Source organism: Macaca thibetana, chromosome 16 (assembly GCF_024542745.1).
Source record: "Macaca thibetana thibetana isolate TM-01 chromosome 16, ASM2454274v1, whole genome shotgun sequence".
Taxonomy (NCBI): domain Eukaryota; kingdom Metazoa; phylum Chordata; class Mammalia; order Primates; family Cercopithecidae; genus Macaca; species Macaca thibetana.
Genome location: NC_065593.1, coordinates 75,449,796 through 75,467,001, shown reverse-complemented (window position 1 = coordinate 75,467,001; position 17,206 = coordinate 75,449,796). Strand labels below are relative to the sequence as shown.

The window sequence follows — 17,206 nt, the reverse complement described above, 5'->3', positions numbered from 1 at the left end:
GCTAATAACGCAGAAGAATTTCTACTGAACTGAGTACTTCAGGCAAGGGTGATCAACACATGCTAAACCACTGCGTGAGTGACTGTCAGTAAACAGGATATCACATTGTGCTGAAGGATCACCCCAAATACTAACAACAGAGGAGGAAATGAACCCTTATGATAGAGAGATCAGCTGTAGCATCACTAAGAGGAGGCGATAACAATCTTACAGATACGATCTTACAGATACAATCTACCATCACATGCTTCCTGATGCAGAGACCTGTGATCTACTCATGCCAAAAACATTTAACTTGAACCTAATCAAGCCTCTACACCTGACTTCTGGTTTCCAGGAAATACGAGGAATACAGAGAAATGTTCAACGTTGTCATGAGGAAACAAGTAAACAAATCAGAATGGGGCATTTTATATTCCATAAGCTGCCTGGACTCTTCAAAATGGAACTTCAACATGGAACAAAATATAGGTGGAAAGATGTGTAAATTCCAAGAGACAGAATCAAATGTAATGCAAGACACTTGATTCCATCCTGGTATACAAAACCCAGTAGGTGTCGAACCCAGTAGGTAGCTAAATACGCAGCTCTATAAAAGACATTTGGGGACTAATTGGGGAAATTTGAATATGGATTGAATATGAGATGATGGATAGAAACAGTATTAATTGTTGAGGTGGGATAATGGTATTGTGGTTGGAAACACAATGTATTCCTTAGGAGACACGTGCTGGGGTCTTCAGGGGTGAAGGGTCAGGATGCCTGCTACTTATATTCAAATGGTTCAGTAATAGGCAAAGATAAAGCAAACGTGGCAAAAGTTTTAACAAACGTTGAATCTAGGTGGAGGTACACAGGTATTCATGTTAACATTCTTTCAGCCAGACGCTGTGGCTCATGTCTGTAATCCCAGCACTTTGGGAGGCTAAACCTGAGCCCAGGAGTTTAAGACCAGCCTGGGCAAAATAGCGAGATTCCACCTATAAAAATTTTTTTTCTTTCAATTTTCTCTATGTCTAAAAATTATCAAAATAAGTTGAGAAAACAAAAAAATTCAAAAATAATGAAAACTTGAAGTTTGCTCACGCTGTGCAAGTCCTGACTTCCCAGTTTACCAAAATTAAAAAGGGGTTAAAAAGTGATTGATTTAGCTGGGTGTGGTGGCAGGTACCAGTAATCCCAGCTACTCAGGAGGCTGAGGCAGGAGAATCGCTCAAACCTGGGAGGTGGAGGTTGCAGTGAGCTGAGATCACGCCACTACACTCCAGCTTGGGTGACAGAGTAAGACTCTGTCTCAAAACAAAAACAAACAAAAACAAACAAAAAAACAAACAAAAAACCAACCAACCAACAAAACAAACAAACAAAAAAACAAGTAATTGGAAGAATAGGGGAAAAAAATAGATAATTGCCCACATTTGCCCCTTTAATCATCTGAACATGAGATGACATAGAAAGTTCATACAGAAGCTCTTGGTGAAAGGAATGCCATTCTCCAGCTACACGGGCATCAGCCCCCGAACCTGGAATTTAAAGGTTCTACTCCTGAAGATACAATGGGCTGGTTCTGTAGTTTTCAAAGGGCCATAGCCTGTTACTCACAGGGTTCTCCTTACAGTCTTCGCTCAGCATCTCTGGAGCGATCCAGCCTTCTGTGCCAGGCACCCCAGATCGGCGGCTGAAGCTGTGCCTGCCCGCTGCCAGCTTCTTGCACAGGCCAAAGTCAGAGATCATGGCCTTGATCTTGCCATGTGCATTGGGCATGGATATGAGAATGTTGTGGGGCTTTAGGTCTCTGTGAACTAATAGAGAACTCCAGATTAGTCCAATGCTTACCAGGAGCAACCCCAGGCCTCCTCCTCCAATGGGGAGTATGTCCTCGTCAGACTCCCAGGATGCCTGCCACCACCTGGCTCTGGTATTCAACTATGTAGATTCCTCCTCAAATTCTTACACCACTCATCTTTGCTACTGGCGATGTAGCCAAGAGATTGAACAGAAGCAAGGCCCACCCAAGCTACTGGTTAGCCCCACCTGGGTCACTGATTACCCCTACCCAGGCTGTTGGCCTGGTAAAGCGCGGCCTCTCACCGATGTTGAGGGAGTGAAGGTGGGCCAGGCCCGAGGTGGTCTGCTGCAGCAAGGTGATGGGCTCCAGGCCGAGATGCGCAAAGTCCTTCTGCTCCACATACTGCAAAAGACATGACAACGAGGTCACGGCACACAGTCCTCAGGACTTGGCCCCTCAGCTTGTTTTCTTTGATACCATTTTAAGAAAGAAACGGAAAGTTTTACTGACAACATTCTGTCTAAATCTATATTTTCCAACAAGGAGCAAAGCTCCAATCTACTAATTTACAATAAGAAAGATAAGAAGGCAAGAAACTCAAGTTCATTGCCTCATATAGGTAAACCTACAAAAGAATCCAAATGATACTGATAGAGTTTCAAGGTGAGCCTGGAAACTGAACAAAAGGAGTTTGCTGGATGATCTTAAAGCCTAGAGTTACCAGCCGGCATCCTTCAAGCCCACACCAGCCATGACTGAAGATGGGAAGAACAACTGTCCAGGTTTCCTGGAGGCAAAGAGGGAGAGACATGCCAACTGCAAGCAGACTGCCCAGGCATGCAGGGGGACCACCCTGTTACAACTAGAAGGATGAAAATGCTCCACATTTTGACTGTGTATGTGGTTAAATGGGTATAGACATTTGTCAAAATTCATCAAGCTGTACATTTAAAATGAATACAATTCACTGTAACTTTTTTTTTTTTTTTTTCTGATGGGTTCTCACTCTGTTGTCCAGGCTGGAGTACAGTGGCACAATCACTGCTTACTGCAGCCTCGATCTCCTAGGCTCAAGCAATCTTCCCACCTCAGCCTCCCAAGTAGCTGGGGCTATAGGAGCACAGCACTAGGCCTGGCTAATTTTTGGTTTCTTTGTAGAGATGGGGTTTCACCATGTTGTCCAGGCTGGTCTCAAACTCCTGAACTCAAGTGATCTGCTCACCTTGGCCTCCCAAAGTGCTATGACTTTAATAAAGTTAACAAAATAATAAAAAAAAATCAATCCACCTCTTGCAGGGTGGCTGCACACAGCTCGATGGCAATGTACTGGAATTGCCGGTCCTTCTCCGTGCAGAAGTAGCGGATCACGTTCGGGTGCTCATCTGATTCTCGCAACAGCTGGACCTCACGGTCTGCGAAGCTAAAACACTCGGGGAGGATCCTCTTCACGGCCACATCACGGTTGTCAAACATGCCCCTGCGGGATGAGGAGCAGGAGTCGTGTCTGGTAAGCACGAGTCAGGCTGTGTAAACGAGGTGAGAACCTGGGTCCACAGCATTCAACTACTGCTTCCCAGCCTAGAGGGCCCCGACTGACTGCCTGGTGGCCCCGGAATCATTGCTTCTCTCAGTGTGCAAGCTCCCTGGAGGCGGGACTCCAAGTGCCTAGGTCACTGCTTTGACCCTGTTGTGCTCTGAGCCTGGCACCAGGCTCGCAACCTGACAGGCAACAACTCAGACACCAGGCGGTGAGGGCAGGGGGCTGGCTAATCCACTCACCGGTACACAATTGTGCCCTCAGCTCCATGGCCCAGGACGTCCTTGGGACAGAAGGAAATTTTCCCAACTATCACCATGCTGGTTTCCTCATCTGGGACAAAACAGGAAAAAGAGAGATTGTTTCAAACAGATTATCACCTAAAGAACCTTGAGGTTAACGTGGTGGCAAGCTTCCTGACCTCAGATTAAGAGATGGGATTTAAGAGGCACTGCACCCCAGACTGCTGCTCAGGAAGAGCCTGCCGGGCCCGCTCCCCATGTACACCCAGGGCTGCCTCTTCCCCCTGCCCCTGCATTCTGTTTCTGCCTTTACCTTACTGTGTGATTGCATATCTTAAAACCTTCTGGAAGGCAGGCATTCTCCATAGCGTTTCATATACTTATACATATTTATTGTGATAGAATGGTTTAATGGTTAACAACCACCACGAAAGTCCACTGTAAAGATCCGCACTGAAACACTCAGGAGGCGGTGGTGGACACGTAAAAATGAGGAGACTGCCCGGGACAGAGGGCTCTGAGGTCCCTGCACCAGCTCTGTGCCAATTCCCTCAGAATTGGGGCTCTGACAACTGGCTTGAGCCAACTTCCACAGAGGAAAGCAGATAAACTGTGACACTTTCACACTTGGCCACCAGCTGGCCCTGGGAACTCTCTCCAGCCCAATGGGCAGCTCACCTCTGGTCAGCCGCGACACCCAGCCCTTGTGGAGAGACAGGGGGATGGCCAGGGTGGTCCCCAGAAGGCCCTCTGAGGGGGAGATGCCAAGGGATGGGGCAGAAGCCTTCCTGCAGAGACCCTCAGAGTGCCAGTTAGAGGAGAACACAATGCATCCCTGAGAATGGCACTTTACAATCTTATGGAGACTCCTTGGACTTCTCAGGAGGTGCTCGAACAAAACACGAAATAGCATCAAGATGGCAATTGGCTTTACCTCCGTCGTCTTGCTCCAGGGAGGGGCTGCTGCCAGCCTTGGAGGCAGAGCTGCCGGAGCAGAGCGAGTGGTTGGAGGCCCTGGGGGACGTGTTGGGGCTGCTGGTGCCCGAGCTCTCTGAGTATGGGCCAGATGTGTCCAGAAGCTCGCCGTCCTGAGCCGTGTCTCCAGGTGGGTGGAAGGGCAGCTGCTGCTGCTGCTGCAGGAGCTGAATCTTCTCCAGTTCCTTCTGGAACTGCTGGTGCTGGAGCTGCTGCTGCTGATGCATGCTCTGGGAAGAGAAACCCATATCCAGACAAGGGCAGCTGTTCCCACAGGGAAACAAACAGCTGGGAAGGGACAGGTCCCAGTGGTGGAGGGAGCATGTGTACTTTATGTGACCCCACAGGGCACAAAGAGACCAGTGAGAAGGCACCTGGAGGGAGAATCGCTTTGACAACTGGAGGTCTTTCTGCCGACTAGTTAGATCCTTGCTCGTACAGCCCACTCCCCAACCCTAGGAGGGTCTGGATGGCCACCAGGGGAAGGACTGTGTCCTAGGCTGAGGGCTGTGCCAGTTTCATTCGGTTCTAAAATTCTGTGATTTTTATGAAAGTCTGAGAGTTGTTGCAAAGGTGAAACCAAACAGGAAGCACAGGTAGCATGGCTGAGCCAGTGGTGGGTGGGGGCAAGCCCCAGGTTTGCCATCTACCATGTCTGTGTGTTGGCTAGAGGCTAGCGCACAGATGCTCAGTAGTCCAGAGGGGCAGGTGAGGAAGCTGTGCTCCCCTGCACACACACTGCCAGGAGGTGGCAGTGGGGCTGACACATGGGGAGCCTGGCTAAGGTCCTGCTTCCCCCTTTCATCCCATTGCCTTCCCCGTGGCCACATGCCTCTCAAATACCTGAGGATTCATTCTGTAATTACCTGAAGTAGTAGCCATCTGTGATTATCCCTACCCATGTCCAGGAGGTGGACTGAAGGGACTTCTGTGAGCCACCAACCCACCAGGGAGTCATCTCTCCTTCCCTCCACCACGGGATGGAGTCCTGGAAATGCTGCCTACTAGCTGGGTACCCGTAAGGAAAGTTACTTAGCTCCTCAGGATCTACTTGCTTCCTTTGTGGACAAAAGAAAATCATTATTGACCTATGAGGTCAATAATAATGACCTCATAGGACTGAGTGAGGTGAAAAGTGAAACCATCAGGTGCAGACGTGCCAATGGGGAGTGCTGTAAAGGGTCTGTCATTCCCATTCCTGGGCGGGTCATTAGCTTCCTGAGCTCTCAGGTAACAGCGTCTCCATGCTCTGAGCAACCTGCTGAAGGACCACTCCCCTCACATATTTCATCCCAGCCACAGCCTGCTCCGCTACGGAGCCTGCTCGTTTCCAACTAGGAAGTAACGGAATGGCCATGCTGCCTTTTTCACACAAGCTGATCTCACGGGCAGCTTCTTTTTTCTTTGATTGGTTCTTCTCCCCAGCAGACGTTCTAATGGCAGTTTTTAAGAGAGGAAAGGTCTTCATCTATTATCCTTATTCTTTAAAAATACAGATAACTACTCAAAATCATCTTTGAGCAAGGCTTATACATCAGCTCTTACTTGAAAAACACTAAGATTTAGGTACCAAATTGTCCTTTTCTGGGAGGCTAGTGTCTCTTTAATTATGTTTTTGAAGATAAACACTGACTTTTAAATGGGGAACGAAATGTGCTGGTTGTTTTTGTCTCGATCTCACTGACGTGAGGTGACAGGCAGAGAAGCCCCAGAAACAGGTGGAGGGCAAAGGAGAAGTGCTGAGCTTTACCAGGGGGTAGGTGATGATGAAGGCCACCCAGCCAATCAGCAGGAAGGTGCTCAGGATGATGGTGGCCACGTCCTTGAGCATGGAGTCCACGGGGGCCTCGGGCCGGGCGGGGGCATGGGCGGGCTTCTCCTCCACATCCCGAGACACGGTGGTAGGTGCGTTTTCTGAAGTCTGGTCAACCAGGTTGATAACCTTGCATGGGAGAGAGTTGCGACATCACTGCAAAATTTGTAGCCAGATACAGATGAAGCCAGCAATCAAGAGAGGCAATCACTGTTTACAAGGATATGACTGCACTGCAGGGTGTTGTATTTGTTTTAAGCTCACCAAAGATCATGTAGGCAGATAATTGTTGCCTCCTTCAAAGCAATTGCTTTGAGAGACCATGCATCTTTGCAGTGAGGTTATCATTATTCAAAAATAGTTTTTGGAGCAATACTTTTGGCAGGTGTCTTCAGACCCTACATATTTTTTTTTTGAAAATCCTCAAAAAGGCAAACACTTCCTCCTTTGATGGTAGGTTCAGTATCCGGGAAAACTCTGAAGTCATCTGTAGCAAAGTCTGGTGAAAAATTGGTCTTTGATTTAATAATACCATTTCTCATTAAAAGGAAATTCGCACGTATATGGAGACGCATGGCTAGAAAGTAATAAAGCAGTTTTGTGTTGCCTGTAAACCGTCAGTGTAATCCCAAAAATATAATTTATTCCAGTAGTCCACTATTTCTTCAAAGTTTTTAAGAAGCATCAGAAGTGTTTGTTAAAGAAAATTTAGAAGCCCAAAATTAAATCAGATAAAAATGGAGCTTCCCTAGAGTTCCTCAGAATCTCCAAGACTTCATGGAACATGCATTTAGAAAAATGCATTGATTCATTCTCAAATATCTAGTATTCCAGGTATGCAGTTATCATCTGCCCAACAAAACTAACACAGCCTCCATGGCACGTGCTGAATTTCCCACATGCTAAATTTCCCGCACACTCACACCATTTCACCCCTCCCCCCAGATGGCTGCCTAGAATGTTCTTCTCTCCCCTTCCAGGTGTACCCCTCTTGTTCGCGTCTCTCCCACAGTGCCTCCCACATTTTGGGGGGTTTGTGGCCTGCAGAGTATATAGGAGGCATCTGGGCATGTGGCCAGGGACATCTGTATGTCTCATCACCATACAGATGCACCTCAGAGTATTTTAATACTTACTTTTTCAAAGATTGTTATCCAAGACTAGATGGTTAAATGTAAAGATCTGACCTGTGGCTACCTCTGGGTGTAAAATTAAGGACACTGTCTTATTTTCTTTTGTATGTGTTTATTTTCTAAGTGTTCAATAATGAATATGCAGGACTTTAATAAGATTATAGGACAATGCTGTTTGAGATTGCTGTTTTAGGAATCAACATATTTCTCCAACTGGGCTACCTCCATAGATGATGGTAAACAGATACTGGGCCCTGGAATCTTGAAAGTCCACAATTTCCTTTGTCTCTGGATAAAATCTAAATCTCTCAACCGAATTTGTTGTGCTTTTGGTCTCTGCATTAGTCAGCCATTCTCTTTTCTTCTGACCCTGCTCATGTAGCCCAGGTGTGTCTCTGTTCCTGGGCCCTCCATGGCAGGGCTGCCGAAGCCGCCAAGCCTGAATAGCTCGCTAAGCCTCAGACGTCTCCTCTTCCCCTTCCCTGGCCATGTTGAGTTCCCTCCTGCACAGCCACCCTTCCACCTCCTCCACCGGCTCTGTGCCCCAGAACACTGACCTGTATGGACCAAAGCAATGGCCTCCCCAACCCCCTGTCGTTTCTGACTGGGTAAAGCTAACAGGGGGTGCCAGCAGATGAGAGAGAGGAAGGAGAATGAGGTTGACTTCTATGGGGCTGCTGAATTCCTCAACTGATGCTTTCAGCTCCGGGTCTGCAGTCCTTTCTACTCCCTCTCCTCTGGCTTTAGGCCAAGGTGTGCTAAGAGAGCCCCTGGAACACTGCGCAAATAGTCTCAGGCCACTGTCTGTCTGCTTCATAAAACTTCAGGTCTCATCACTTCTTCAACATTTTTTTTTTTTAAGCAGTAGGGTCTTGCTATGTTGCCCAGGCTGCTCTCAAACTCCTGTGCTCAAGCAATCCTCCTGCCTTGGCCTCCCAAAGCACTGGGATTACAGATGTGAGCCACCCAACCCAGCCTTCAATAGGGCTTGCTCCTCCTCCACAGGGCTTGTTCCAGGCCCTGTAACATGGTTCCTTTTTACCCGTGTGAGCCCATTTCCTACTACTCCCAGCTTAGTAGCCTCGGGTCTGGCCTGGGAGCTGGACACACCAGCATTCTTCCCACTCCAGGCCTTTGCCCTTGCTGTACCATCCCTCCTGTGCCCCCTTGTTCCCTCCACTTGGCCAAATCCTACCCATTCATCCAGGTCCAGGCCCAGCTTGGTCCTGCTACCTTTCCTGCACCTTCCTTCACGAGTTGCTTCCTATTCCTCTCCACTAGCCCTTAACTATTTATGTTGTTTGCTTTGGATTCTGGTGCATTCCTCTTCCCTTCCAGAAAAGGCTGCATGATCAGAAGGCAAAGTCAAAGTCTAATGCCTCACCCTCCCAACACCTAACACCAACAACCCCGACTCACTTCCTCAAAGCTCTTTTTCTCTGAATCAGCAGGAATCACATTTTCCCGATGTTTGGGCAGATTGTTGGGAAATCTCTCCAGCATCTTGGTAGATGCAGACAGTGGGGTTTCATGGTGGCCTATGAGAGGAAACAAAACCTTGAGTGAGAACAGTTTCCCGAGCTGCGGTGGCACTCAACGCTAAACTTAGGCAACAGGTGCTACCCACTGAGGGGCCCACAGTGCAAACTCTCAGCAAGACTGCGAGTTAGAGAAAATGAGTGGCAGTTACCAGAAAATTCCATCAAAGCAGGACCTTTACTACTTGATGGCAGAATACAGTATTCCGTGTCTCCTAGTGAGGAGCAAAGAAGTGTCCTTGTCATGACAGGGATCAGGACATTTGGGATGCACCAGACACAAGGCTCATGGGGCTGCATGGGTCCAATCCACAGGTGAAGTATTATGAGGCTTCATTAAAAGTTCAAGGAAGAGGCCGGGCGCGGTGGCTCACGCCTGTAATCCCAGCACTTTGGGAGGCCGAGACGGGTGGATCACGAGGTCAGGAGATCGAGACCATCCTGGCTAACACGGTGAAACCCCGTCTCTACTAAAAATACAAAAAAAAACTAGCCGGGCGAGGTGGCGGGCGCCTGTAGTCCCAGCTACTCGGGAGGCTGAGGCAGGAGAATGGCGTGAACCCGGGAGGCGGAGCTTGCAGTGAGCTGAGATCCGGCCACTGCACTTCAGCCTGGGCGACAGAGCGAGACTCCATCTCAAAAAAAAAAAAAAAAAAAAAAAAAAAAAAAAAAAAAAAAGTTCAAGGAGTTCTCCTTTCAATGCTTTCCCCTATAACGTCACTCTTCTGTGGCTGCCGAATTCTCATCTTGGTATTTAAATTGCTCAGGTGGAGTTCTAGTCCTACTATTATGTAAATGTGAGCTTCCATCCGGGAAAGTGGTACATTACTTGCAAGAGAGCAGTAGGACACACCTGCTAGATGGATGGGGCCATAGCTCGCTCCACATTCATTCATTGTTCACTACACAACTATTGCATGGCTACTGAGTGAGCATTCATTACGCATTTATTGAGCATCTATTGTGTGCAATTACTGTAAGAGATACAAAGCTGACTAGAATAAGGAACTGGGATTTGATAGGGCTTGATAATCCATTCATCTCTAAAAATGAGTCTACATACTGCCCCAAAGAGCCAGGTCACTTTTTCAGATTAGGCTGCCGGCAGCCTGGCTGACTTTCCTCTCTGTTCTCTCGCTGTGAGCAGATCTCACTCTGACTCACATCTCTTTCACCTTATGATCTTTCCATTGTTCCCCTAAACCTATCAAAGATTTCATGACATACATGCCAGGATGACAACAAACAGGAACTAGTCTAAGCAATGTACATTTCTTGATCTGGAAAATTCCTCTTTGATTCCCCATCTTTAGGTCAGTTCTCTATCTACAACATAATATCGTTCTTTAAGGGAAACCTACTTTTGTTTTGAGCCACCACTACTTTCTCTTGTGTACCAAGGAGCTCTGAGACATGCTTTGCTTGGGAGCAGGATTTCTCCATGTGTGGTCTGCCCACCTCAGACCTCTGAATCAGACTTGCTGGTAGGGCCCAGGAATCTGAATGTGAGTGTGTGCGGGTAACTCTGAGGCTCACTAACAAGAGACCTATGGTCTAAGAAAAGTGAGGTGTTCTTCCACATGCCACGCTGTGCAGCAGTGTTCTGCCCTTCCCACAATACCCACTCAGTGCTCAGAGTCCTACCTGTCTGGTAGGACACCTGCCAAGAGACTGCTATGGAAGGCATTAGCCTGAATCCCCCTAGTCCTCCTGTCAACCTTCTTGTAAACAGGCTTCTCCCGGAGCTGGACCTTCACTAATATCACACTGCACATGCTGGATCAACCACTGTACAACTTTACTCATGAGACCGCTAAACATTTTGTACAAATACTACCTGGTCTTCTTGACGTATTCATCTATCATTATCTCTTAGGTCCAGACTCTAGAGCAAAAAGCAGATGGCTAGGCCCTGCCCCAGACCTACTGAATCAGGCTCTCTCGGGCTTATATATGCCTAGTTAACTAAGCTCTGATGCCGAAAGCACCCAAGGTCAGGGCCATGGCTCTGGGGCAACCCACAGACCATGCCTCTCAGGCTAATTGGATCCTTGTATTTTCAAGATTAATGACAACCTGGAATATCTTTAATGTTTTCCACAAAGAGAAAATGAAAGGACACATTTGGACACAGAAGGGTCCTCGTCAACAGGAGACACTGCCATAGTCTCAGTGCCATATTTTAAGATGATGAGCTTTGGAGCTCCTCCAAAGAGGCTTTTGAATTGTGGGATCCTTATACTTAATAGATTCCTTATACTTTGCTGTTTTCACAGTTTTCTTACTTGGACAACCTTTCCATTTTAAAGGGATCTCATTTTACAAGTTAACCATGAAGACTCTCTGCCCCCATATTTTCTGTATTCTCATATATACACATTTCCTTATTCTCATATATACACATCTTCTTAATCACTGGTGGGCAGTCTGTGAGCCCCTTAACTGGCCCGTAATGCTGAGCAGCCTTGTAATTGCAATGGCCTCTGCTCATTAGCTATTTTTTTCTCACCATGGGCCTATTCATACATGCTCCTCCAATTACTTCTGTTAGTAAAAACATATTATTATTTTGTCATCTCCTTTACCTGTTATTTGGTAAAAATAAAATAAAAATGGCTACAAGGAATCAGGATAAAAAAAGAAATGGACCTTGACAATCTATAAAGAAAGGGATCAAGGCTCAGGGATATCTGGTTCCCCCCGTAACACCTGGTTACACACATCCCCACCTACACCTCACTGCCTGGCAGATTCTACTGTTTCCTGGTCCCCACATGCTCCCGGCTGCCCCACATCTCTTTTCCAGAGCCCCAGCCCTGACCTCTTTCTCCCCTAGTACCTGTCAGCAGCAAGCATGAGAGGAAGAGAACAGAGAGAAGAAACTGCATCGGCCTCTCGGTGCTCCAGCACCCGACTGACCTCCTGCCCTGCTCTGCCCCTACTGGGGCTAGAAGGTGGCAGAACAGTGGGGGGTGGGGCACAGGAAGGGCAGGTGCATTTCAAGAAAACTCCCTCCTGCTCTAATGACTTGGCACACTCGCCAGGAACACAGCTCTTCTCATCTCTGCCTTCGTTTGTCACACTTGCTGTCTTTGGGTGTCATGTCAACTTCTTATCTCTCTTGGGACAGGGCCTCTAGTTCAACCCCTGGCCATTACTGATGGCAGCAAAAACAAGAGAGAGAGGAAAAAAGGGACCTTCCCACACACCTGGGACGATACTGCCTAGAACCATGACCAGCCCGACTCTGCTGCTCTCAACCCATCCTGGGAATTCATCCCTCCTGGGTCTTCAGCCCTTGCCTCTCAAACCCCTCACCCTCATGCCCACACGGACCCCAAGTTAATTCTTCCATAGAAACAGTCTCAGTTTTCTTAACTATAAAATGGAAATGACAAGGGTACCTACCTCACACAGGGTGGCTGTGAGGAATGAGGAAATGCATTCTGAAGGGCTTAATGTCGGATAATCACACAAGGTTTACATGATTTAGTACCTGAGTTTTGGAACATTAAACAGTTTTCAAAAACTGACTCAGAAACACAGTTAACTTGTTGATTTTCCTTGGGGGTAAAAATGTCCCAAGGTCTCAGGGGCCAGCCGGGAAAGGCTCTGAGCACAAGGCCTTCCGAGCTGAGTACAGTGTAACTACCAGGGCCGGTGGTTGACCACCAGGAGGCAGCATGCTGTCACCTCTGGCTACTGTGGGAGACCCGCTCTTACCTATCAGAAGCCAGTAATTCCTCAAGTAGTTGAGCTTGTTCTTGCTTTTGAGTCCGGAGTCAAACTTGAGCTCTGTGCTGGGCGTGATCACACACTCCCCCTTGTCCCCAATGGTGACGCCATCAGTCTGGGGCCCTTCCAGCAAAGGAAGTGTGCTGCCGCGGGGCTGTGGAGAGGGTGCAGTGAGGGTCAGGAGCCCTGAAGGGAGAACACGTCCTGTGGCACACCATCCCAGCCACTGTCCTGAAAGGTGAGCGATTTCTAGTGCAGGGCCAGTCCAGGACAGAGCCCAAAGGACAAGGACACAAAGGCCCAACTCTGGGCAAAGAAGCTCCTCTCTCAGGACGTGACAAGCTGCACTGATGTCTTTATGGACGACTTTTCAGATTCTTATGTCTGGGTACTAGGGAACAAGAAGTGTGTGTGTAGAACTCCAAGACGCTGTTACAAGAAGCAGACATAAGTGAAGGAGAACGAATGGATATCTGTTAGTCACAACTGATGCAACCAACGGGGTGGAATAAAGTCCACCCACACACCCGGTGCTGGCTCAGGTGCTGCTGGAACTACAACAGAGGCAGGCACTGTCTGCTCACAGGAGCAGTCGCCCAACTCACTGGGAAGACAAGAGAGCCAACCACACAGTCCAAGCGTTGTAGGGATCAAGACAAACAGCTAGGATTATGATGCCTTGGACTTTCAGAGACAGAATGTTCGAGGCAGGCTGGTGAGGCCCAAGGAGGCTTGGAGAGATTGCAAAAGCAGGCAAAGGGTTTGAGTATGGAAAAGGATGAAGAAAGGGCACTTGAAGCGTGAGGTGAGGAGCAGCCTGAACAAATGCCCTGGGGAAAGATGAACAGGAAGCTTGTAGAAGTCAGGGAGAAAGTGCACTTGCTTGGGTCATGTAACTCACACAGAGAAACTAACAGGTTGGTGGAACGGCATCGTGGGACTGGATTAAGGAGAGCCATGAACACCAGCCTGGGGAGTTTAGATTTGACCACAAAAGCAAAAGGAAATAATCAGGGATTCCTCAGCTTTAAGAAGCTGTTTCTGTCATGTATCTTTCTTTCCAAGTAGAATGTGGCATGTGCAGAAACTGTTTTTGAGAATTTAAGATTTGTATTTTGCATTCTTAACCCGCAGTATGCTTGTGCATAGCAAAGTCATTCTTTGCTAAAATGGAACAGAAGCAGTTAGGCAGCTGTGAGCCCTCCATAGTGGACTTACCACGACAGCAACTCCCTCGTGTACCATTGAGGGAGAGGCATAGAGGCTGGTAGAGTATTTCCCAACATACAGAGTGGGCCTAGGAGAAAAACAGATACATGCATTCCAGAGTCATTTAATTTCCAGATCCCACAGAAAGGAGGAATCATAACCCCAAATACCACCCACAGGGATGACCACATTAACCCCCCAGACGTGGAGGAAAGCAGTAGGGGTGTGAAGGTGGGGCACTGCCCTGGGAACAGGGCCACAGGACTTTAGTCCCAGCTGTCACTCACTGCAGAAACATGGACAAGCCACTTAATGGCAAGCCTCAGCAAAATTGCAGGGCTGGACTAGACGATGCCCATGATGCCTGCAGAAAGGACTACGTCCAATGGCCATCCAGGAGACTGAGTGCTTACCACCACTGCCGAGGCCCCTCAGACGACCCTGTACAACACACTTTCACTCCAGTGACCACCAAAACTACCCCCATTCTGCCCCCTGCTTTCTAAGGATCCTGGAGGTCCTACAGAACTCCTGAGAAATGGTGCTCTACTCTGGATGCTGAGAGCAAAAGGGATGCACAAGAAATTCCAGACTCGGTGAGACTTCTGGTTCCTCAGCTGTATAGTCTGTCCCCATGTGGGACATCAGGGAGATGGAAAATGAGGAGAGCTACACCCCCTGGCCCTTCTGCTTACTGTCAAGAGCCCACCTGATCGGTCATCCACTACATTATCTAAACCTCTCTCAACGAATATCTTACATTTGAATGGTGTTTTACAATCTAAATACTCTCTGGAACATTATCGTATTTGATCTTCCACACAACTCTATGAAGAAACTGAGGCTTGGTGAGTTTAAGTGACTCAGTGATAGGCTAATAACAGAGGGATGGAGAACAGAAGCCTGCTGAGTCTTGGACACACACTGTTAACTTTTTCTGATTTTTAAAATGAATATAACCTAAAAATTTAGAAAATATAGAAAGTTAAAAAAATAAATCTCTTGCATCCCTACCACGTAAGATAGATGCAAACTATACTTCCACTGGCAGTCTCTTTCCTATCCCCACCTGTATTTGTGTGTGTGTGGCGGCAGGGGGAGGGTCTTGCCACGTTGCCCAGGTAGGCCTCAAACTCCTGTGCTCAAACAATCCTCCCACCTCAGCCTCCCAAGTAGCTGGAATTACAGGTGTATGCCATGGTGCCCGGCACCTCCCACTCATGATTTTTATGTAATATTTAAGAATTCTGAAGCTTTAATGGGTGCCCCTCAGTTCTTCTATTCTGAGGTTTCCGAACGAAGCAGACGTGGCTCTGGATATTCCTCATGGCTTCAGAGACCGTCCTGTCTTTGGCCTCCCATGCAGGGCCTGCTACATTGCAACAGCACCAGAACACAAAGGCCATGGCCGCCCTCTCCTTCCCCGAGCTCCCAACTCACGTCAGCTTGCTCTTGGCCTCTGTCTCCTTGGGGAACGGGTACTTCCACTTGGTGATGCGCCCCACCTCCCCAGACATGAAGGTCAGATAGCGCAGGGTCTCCACGGCGACATTGATGTGCATCACCTTCCTCAGACCCTCCCGCTGCCAGACATAAAAGGCCACCACAGGGGAGGCGTAGTTTTGGATCCACAGGACATCCCCCGATTCACTGTCCACGGTCACCACCAGCCCATCACCATTGGACACAAAGTGGGACATCTCTGTACAGATCAAATAAACAAAGCATGCTGAGTCTCACCCCATCTTGAAACCACATCCTCTACTCTTGTGGCAGGCTGTAGTCACTCAGAGGAAACAAGACTTCTGGAATATTCTCAGATCTCCTCTGAGCAATTTCACTTGTTTCCAATGAACTCACTTAGTCTCTATAATATCAAGACACTGGGAGCTGGCTGGCTTACAAACACAGGATAGGATCACTCCCCCAAAGGCAATTTATTTGGTGATGTGCTTTACCATTCTATTCAATAAGTGAGAGTAAATATTGAGAAGAAAGGAGCCAATGGAGATGCCTATTAATCTGGCATTTCATAGCAGTCACTTGAAACCCATCGATCAAACTGAAAGTCAGGGACAGCTGTGGTGGCTCATGTCTGTAAGCCCAAGACTTTGGGAGGCTGAGGTGGGAAGATCACTTGAGCCCAGGAGTTCAAGACAAGCCTGGGCAACATAGTTAGACCCCCATCTCTACAAAAAAAAAAAAAAATTAGCCAGGGGAGGTAGGGGAGTGGTGGTGCGTGCCTGTGGTCCCAGCTACTTAGGAGGCTGAGGTGGGAAGATCGCTTGAGCCTAGGAGTTTGAGGCTACAGTGAGCCATGACTGCACCCCTGCACACATCCTGGGCAACAGAGGGAGACCTTGCCTCAAAAACCCCCCGCCAAAAACAAAAAAACACCCTGAAAGTCAGACCTGAACCACTGACACTGTCCCATGAGATTCACAAAGGAGTCCTCAGAGAAAAACGAAAATATTCTAGGTCCTTGACCAGAAAAGGCAGAGTCCAACTTTGACACCAATGTTAAGGTGACAGAATTGGTTTTTAGTTTTCATTTGAGCGAGGTGAATGTTAACTGCAGAAATAACTAGGGATGAGTCACATTTGCAGAGAGGCCTTCTTGACAGGGTTGCTAATGTCCTATGCTGATTTTACTTCTACTTTCCAAGGGCTTGCAGTAAATTCCTTCTGTGACACAGAAAGACTCAACAAGGGGTGTCCTCCTTCCTCTCTGGCTAAGCTTGTCACCATTTTACTTCGGTTTCCCTTCAGACTTCACCAAGGTCCCTGCACATTGACTGTGGGAAGTATTTACGATAAGCCCATGAAAAGTCCATGGAAAGAAAGAATCTGGTGACAAACAGTATCTTAAAAGAAAATCCTACTTTCTGGAGCAACTGTTTCCACATAGGTCAAAAGTACTGGCTCAAGCTTGTGAAATCCAGCAGAGAGCACTTACTGTAGTCCATGTCGTCCTCAGGCAGCGAGGCTGCGTAGTCAAAGTAGGTGGCATTCCACCGGAGCTCTCGCGTTTTGGTGTCGTACATGGTGATGGTGTATTCTAAAGAACACAGACCAGCCAGCCCATTACCACAGAGGGGCCACAGTACATACTGAGGTATGGTCCTTATCTAATTACCAACAATTCCTCCCTAAACTGTAGGCCAAAAAGTCCAGACTATCCATTTTGATACAGAAAGGCAATGTGAGGAGAACTGAAGTCCCGGACACATGAGTG

At 47.9% G+C, this 17,206-nt stretch overlaps 1 protein-coding gene across 2 annotated transcripts in view; it reads right to left on the bottom strand.

Moving 5' to 3' along the window:
• ERN1 (endoplasmic reticulum to nucleus signaling 1) overlaps positions 1 to 17,206 on the bottom strand; it is a 91,615-nt gene that overhangs the window by 12,104 nt on the left and 62,305 nt on the right. For both annotated transcript variants that reach the window (XM_050764923.1, XM_050764924.1), the window contains exons 7-17: positions 16,928 to 17,029; positions 15,412 to 15,673; positions 13,981 to 14,059; positions 12,751 to 12,916; positions 8,909 to 9,027; positions 6,294 to 6,485; positions 4,503 to 4,773; positions 3,569 to 3,659; positions 3,077 to 3,266; positions 2,092 to 2,191; positions 1,603 to 1,802 (exon numbers count right to left, since the gene is read on the bottom strand). In XM_050764923.1, coding sequence (XP_050620880.1) covers positions 1,603 to 1,802; positions 2,092 to 2,191; positions 3,077 to 3,266; positions 3,569 to 3,659; positions 4,503 to 4,773; positions 6,294 to 6,485; positions 8,909 to 9,027; positions 12,751 to 12,916; positions 13,981 to 14,059; positions 15,412 to 15,673; positions 16,928 to 17,029 — 1,772 coding nt within the window. The remainder of the gene's footprint in view (positions 1 to 1,602; positions 1,803 to 2,091; positions 2,192 to 3,076; positions 3,267 to 3,568; positions 3,660 to 4,502; positions 4,774 to 6,293; positions 6,486 to 8,908; positions 9,028 to 12,750; positions 12,917 to 13,980; positions 14,060 to 15,411; positions 15,674 to 16,927; positions 17,030 to 17,206) is intronic.